This window comes from Pinus tabuliformis, chromosome 4_1 (assembly GCF_031772625.1).
Source record: "Pinus tabuliformis cultivar Carrire ecotype Pingquan chromosome 4_1, CPIR1, whole genome shotgun sequence".
NCBI lineage: Eukaryota > Viridiplantae > Streptophyta > Pinopsida > Pinales > Pinaceae > Pinus > Pinus tabuliformis.
This window is the reverse complement of record NC_142303.1, coordinates 361,674,895-361,680,970: the sequence shown is the minus strand read 5'-3', so window position 1 is coordinate 361,680,970 and position 6,076 is coordinate 361,674,895. Positions and strand designations below refer to the sequence as shown.

The following is a 6,076-nucleotide window of genomic DNA, read 5'->3' as shown; positions in this document are numbered from 1 at the left end:
TTGCCCGAGACTGTGCGAATACAAGAACCCTGTGTTCGATATATAATACCATGAGAGGTCCTCCCGATCTCGAGTAGAGTCTGAGCAGATCTAATCTCGGGAGAGGGAAGATCTATAGATTTGATATGGTTGCTGTTGAGGGGCGTGCTGAGAAGATGGGCGCAGCCCCCGTTTCTGAGAATGTCTGCGCTGCTTTGTCTGAAATTCTTGGGAGGGGCAGCGGGAGAGACCCGCTTATGGAATGTCTTTCTCATAAACCATATCATTTTCCTTGACTTGACCCGCTTGCCTTTCGGTAGCCTTGTTTGCCTGAGCATCTGCTTCCACATTGTTTGTTCGTAGGATGTGTTTAAAGGTGGCTCCTCCAATAGCTTTGATGTTGCCCATTATCCTTCCTTTGATATTGTTTAAGGCTGCTTGATTGAACTCTTTCCCTGTTATCATTGAAGCGATGATGATGGCAGAATCGCCAACGATCAGTAGGTTTCTTATACCCAGGTTCCTGGCGATGGATGTCCCCAGAAGGAGGCTGTATGCTTCTGCCTTATTGTTAGTCATAATGCCCAGACCCCATTCATACGTGACTACATTTCTTCCTTGCTCATCTTTGATAACTCCACCTGCTCCCGCTTGGCCTGGGTTGTTCTTTGATGCACCATCAAAGAAGAGGGTTGGTCTATTTTGCTTCTGAATCCAATTTTTAACTTCTTCCTTCGTCCCTCTCAATTTCCATTCCATATGCCTGCTTCCTTTGTTTGCTAATTTGTGAGCGCTTCTGTCACAGTTGAATTTGTTAGACCACTCTTTTATTTTTGCATCTGTCAGTTCCAATTCCTCCTGTGCTATACCGTTTGCCTCTAGGGACTCAGAGATGAGGGCCATCGTTTTGGCTAGAACATTGGAGGTACTAGGCTTTTTGTTCTTGAAAATGCATTTATTCCTGGCAATCCAAATCTGCCAGCAGAGGTTGGCAGGGATGTTGTTCCAGATCCTTTTTGCTAGGCCCTTGCACTTGCCAGATTGAGGGAAGTTGTTTCCCCATTGTTTCTGGAAGAGAGTGATCTGGTTGGGAAGGTCCCTGATGATGAGAGGGCTGGTGATGAGTTTCCAGCACACTTTTGCGAAGGGGCAATCCATGAAGAGATGGTTACTGCTTTCCTCTTCCTTCCTGCACATGCAGCAGATTGAAGGACCTTGGATGCCCTTCTTCCTGAGGTTTTCAGCGGTCAGGATTTTGCCATGTAGAAGGGTCCAGTTGAAACACTTAACCTTTGGCAGACATTCGGTTTTCCAAGTTGCTTTGTGAAATGGCCAATTGTTTAGAGCTGAGGCATTTTGCAAAACTTTATATCCCTCTTTTACTGTATATCTGCCTCCATTAGGGTCCCAAACGAATTTGTCTTCCACCGTTCGATTTGTTGGGGCTGAGCCTGTCAGCGAAGTCTTGAGCTCGGCCCAGAGGTTCTTGAGGATCTCAGGGAGAGGTAATGGTCTCCAACCTGTCCAGCAGTTCTGATCCCAGAGAGAGATATCGAACAAGGTTTTTAGCTTTGCCTCGTCCATCCACCTTTGAAGGGGCTTATATTTGATGATCGTTGCCCTTGCCTCCGTGCCCATTATCCTGTCATCCCATATATTAGTCTCTTTGCCATTACCCGGGGCTCTTGAAATGTAAGATTTGAAGTGAGGAAGAGTCTTTTTAATCAGCTTCCATACGGGAGTACACGGTCTTTCGATGATGTTTTCTGATAGGATGTTGCTATTGATCCCATTTAAGTACTTCCTCTTGATGACCTCTGTCCACCAGGTCCCTCTCTCATTAAGAATTCTCCAAACCAGTTTGTAGCCCATTGCCATGTTTGCTAGCTTTGGAATTCTGATGCCGAGCCCTCCTTTTTCTAGGGGGAGAATGACTTTGTCCCACTTAACGAGGCTGAACTTTTTTGTGTCCTGCTTTCCACCTTTCCATAGGAAACCTCTGATAATCAGCTCCATGTGTTTGTGAATGCCTGCCGGGGCCAGAGTAGTAGCGAATTGATAGATTGGGAGGGCTGAGAGTATGGCCTTTATGAGGATGATTCTGCCTGCCAGGTTAAGCCAGTACACTCCCCAGCTCTGAAGTTTCCCTCTCAATTTCTCAATTAATTTTGTCCAGATCTCGGCTTTAATTGATTCTTTAGCCAAAGGTAATCCTAGATAAGTGAAGTGGGACCAGTTCCCTTGGGCAGGGATTTCCATGATTATAGAAATTCTCTGGGTGATATTTCTTGGGACATTCCAAGTGTAGATCATACACTTGTTGTTGTTTAGTTTGCCGCCAGAGGCTTGGAGGAAGAGATCCAAAGCTTTCTTGAACCTTCTAGCCATTATGCTGGAGGCACCCCCTATTAGGAGAGTGTCATCTGCGAAGAGGGAGTGATTAATTCCCTTAGATCCTCGGACTATCTCAACCCCTGTTATTTCTTTGACTTTGCGCTTGTTTTCCAAATGTAAGCTGAGGGTTTCAGCCATTATAATGTAGAGAAAAGGTGACAATGGACACCCTTGCCTTAGGCCTCTGGAACTCTTGAAGGCGTTGCATGGCCTTCCATTGATGAGGGGTGCTGTCCAGTTATGGGAAATGCATTCCATGATCCTGCTAGTAAAGTGCTCTGAGATGCCAAATTTCATAAGGACTGCCTGGAGGAATGCATGGTTAACCCGATCAAAGGCGTTTGCCATATCCAATTTGATGATCATGCCCTTCTCCTTCCTGGATATGCTGCTGTGTATTGCCTCCTGAATGAGGATGACATTATCCGTTATATGTCTCCCAGGGACAAAGCCACCCTGATTTTCGGAAATGAGGGAGGGGAGGACCTTTTTAAGCCTGTTCGCCAGGATCTTAGTGATTATTTTGTACGAGACGTTACACAGGGAAATAGGGCGGAATCTGTCAAAGGATTGGGGGCAAGGATCTTTGGGGATAAGGGCTAGATGAGAGGACTTAATACTGCTACCCAGCTTACATTTTGCAAAAAAAAAATTTGCCATTCTGACGTAATCCTTCTTGATAGTTTCCCAATGGGTTCTATAAAAGGCCACTGTAAAGCCATCAGGGCCAGGAGCCTTTTCCAATGGCATGCTGTAGATGGATTTTTCAATCTCCTCCATTGTGATTTCCTTATCTAGATCTTTGTTTTGAGCCTCTGTGATTTTGCTCTCAATTATGTTTAGGAATTCCGGATTCTCCATGTAATGAGGGTCAGCAGTTAGAAGGGTTTGGAAATGCCGGGACGCTGCCTCCTTAATCTCACCTTGCTCTGATAACACTCTGCCCTCAACTGATATTTTCCCAATGTTATTCCCTGCTCTCCTCATTTTGATGCTATTATGAAAAAAGGATGTGTTTTTATCACCTGATTTGAGCCAGAGGCACCTCGATTTTTGCCTTTGCTCTTCTTCTTCCACTCGATTCTGCTTGTACAGCTCCATGTACAGGTCATTTTCTTTCCTTATGTCATCTTCTGTGTCTTGGCTTTTCTCTCTTTCTTGATTCCACTCCGCTAATTTACTTTGGAGATCGATTTTCCTTTTCTCTGCCTCTGTTGCATAGTTCCTCGCCCATTGTTTGATGGCTATCCGGAGGAGTTTTATCTTTGTTTCCCATACATAGTGCGGGGATCCTTTGATTTCAGTTGCCCAGGTGTCCCTTACCAAGTTCCTGAAGACCTCGCTGCTGTCCCACGCTCTGTTGTATTTGAAGGGTAACGGTCCCAGGTTTTCCCTTTTAATCAGGTTCAGAGCTACAGGTTTATGGTCTGAGATAAAACCTTGTATTATTGAGCTTTGGATCCTTGCGAAATTGACCACGATTCTTTGCTGAACTAGTATGCGATCCAGCCTCTCTTTGATGTTGTTTTTACCGGTTCTTTTGTTTGACCAAGTGAATCGCCCGTTCTGAGGTGGTATGTCAACAAGACTGTGCTCTTGAATGATTTTTTCTAAAGCATCCCTTGAGGGGTCTGCAAAGAAATTTCCTCCCATTTTTTCCTCCGCATTCCTTATTAAATTCAAGTCTCCTCCTAGGAAGATGTTTCTGCCCTGAGCACTCATTAAATCAGCTGTAATTGACTCCCAACAAGCGGCTTTTTCTCTGAAGTGGGGTGGGGCATAAACATTGTATATGGTGTATTCCTCAGTCTTGGAGACATTTTGCACATCTGTTCTTAGCCACCACCTATTCTGTCTGCTGTCCTTGAGATTCCATTTGTTTTTGTCCCATATTGTTCCTATTCCTCCTGAGGCCCCTGATGCGCTCAGTGCCATTCCTTCATAGCTTCTGCTTCTTTTCACACTGTTCTGGAATTCTTGTTCATTTATTTTGGTCTCCTGAAGTAGTAGAAAGTCTGGGTGTTCCAGTTTGAGAAGGTCGCGGACTGCATTAGTTTTTAGGGAGGAGCCCATCCCCCTACAGTTCCAAGAGACCAGATTCATCATTTACTATATTTGTTGTGTGTTCCTCCTTTCTCCTTCATCTTCTCCCCGCTTCCTTTGGCCTTGTCTAAGTATGTATCCATTGGCTGTTGGGTCCCTGTTGCCATTTCTTTTGCTGCATTCTCATCCCTGATCTCTTTATTTGATTTCCTTCCAACTTTCCTGGGTGGATCGGTGGATGTGATGATTTCCTTCGTCTTGTTCCTTGTTAGGATTCTTTCTACTGTTGGGGGAGGGGAGGACTGAGGGGGAGAGGGAGGGGCTGTTCTGGGGCCTCTCGGTGAGGGGGGGGGGGATGGAGGGTCTTCTATTGAGAGAGATTTGAAAGGGTTAGAGGAAGGGGGGGGGGAAGAACCAGATCCGGAGGGGTGAGAGGGAGGGGTAGGGGTTTCAGATGAGGGCTTTGAGGAGGTTCCAGGGGGGGGGTTTGTTTTCTTCTTCTTAACTATTTCCCATGCTTCTTCAGGGGTTTCATCATTGTTTTCAGAGTTTATAGGTTTGTTCTTACTGCATCTATTAGCGAAATGCCCATATTCATGACATACCTTACACTTGAACGGCAGCTGTTCATAGTCCACTTGCTGAATGTGCGTCCACTGGTCGACCTTGAGCTTGATCGCTTCTGGTAGCCCTTTCCCCAAATCCACTTCTACGCATATCCGGGCACATGCGTGCATGTTTTCTCTTGGCTCCGATCTGTCGATGTATTTCCCTACTGCGTTACCTATAGCCTTCACCGATTCGTCTCCCCAGCAATGGAGGGGCAGATGGGGAAGACGGACCCAGACCGGTACAGCGCTGGGGACGTCCATCTCGGGGTCAAAATCGGGAGTCCATCTGTTGAGGTAGAGTCCTCTGGTGTCCATGAAGTATGGGCCATTCCTGAAAATGAGATTGCGATCTTCCACCGTTTCGAAAAGGAAGGTGAAGAACCCCCTCCCGCAGAATCTTATTGCAATCTTCCCTTGGACCATTGTGTTCCAGTTCCTTTCTACCCAGCGTTGGACTGTGCGAGGAGAGGGCCATAATCCCGTAAACTGACCTACCAAGCCCCTATCTGCCAGGGCGACGGCTGCTCTCCTCGGAAGGGCAGGAGGGAGCGAAACTTCTGGGATTTCATCAAGCTTCTTAATAAACTTGGAGGCTGTAGGGCGAACTTTCTCATTGGTATTCTCATGGATGAGGGAGGCAAAAGACTTCTCTAGATCCTCCTGATCGTGGGATGGGGGATCCATTGCGGGGCTGGTCAGAAGCGCAGGGGGCGCTCCAGCTGAATGCAGAGAGAGGGAAGGGCCGTAGGCCCCCGATGGAAGCGGGCAGAAGGCCCCAGGGTGACAGGGAGGGCAAGCGGCGGGGGAGAGCAGCCCAGCAGCAGCGCTGCCAGGCGCAGGCGCTCAGAGGGTCAGGCAACGCAGCAGCAGAGGCCGCGGGGAGCAGAGCGCAGGAGTCTCTCAGTTCCGTTATATATATATTTTTTAGTATTAGAAAAAAAGGTGTAATTTTTTCACTATTAAATATAGTTATATAATATTGACATTATAACTTATATATATATATATATATATATATATATATATATGAATGAATGAATGATAATGTC

At 46.4% G+C, this 6,076-nt stretch overlaps 1 protein-coding gene across 1 annotated transcript; it reads right to left on the bottom strand.

Annotated features, from left to right (window-relative positions):
• Positions 1 to 234: 234 nt before the first annotated feature.
• LOC149175806 (uncharacterized) lies at positions 235 to 5,711 on the bottom strand. The gene is made up of 2 exons (XM_089421249.1): positions 5,022 to 5,711; positions 235 to 4,371 (listed from the first exon to the last, which is right to left on the bottom strand). The coding sequence occupies exons 1-2, from the start codon at positions 5,709 to 5,711 to the stop codon at positions 235 to 237; spliced, it is 4,827 nt and encodes a 1,608-aa protein (XP_089277375.1).
• Positions 5,712 to 6,076: the final 365 nt, after the last annotated feature.

Coding starts and splice junctions, on each gene's coding strand:
- LOC149175806 (XM_089421249.1), bottom strand. CDS start 5,711: ATGGATCCCCCATCCCACGATCAGGAGGATCTAGAGAAGTCTTTTGCC. Junction 4,372..5,021: donor AGCTGCCGTTCAAGTGTAAG/GTATGTCATGAA, acceptor CTACTACTTCAG/GAGACCAAAATAAATGAACA.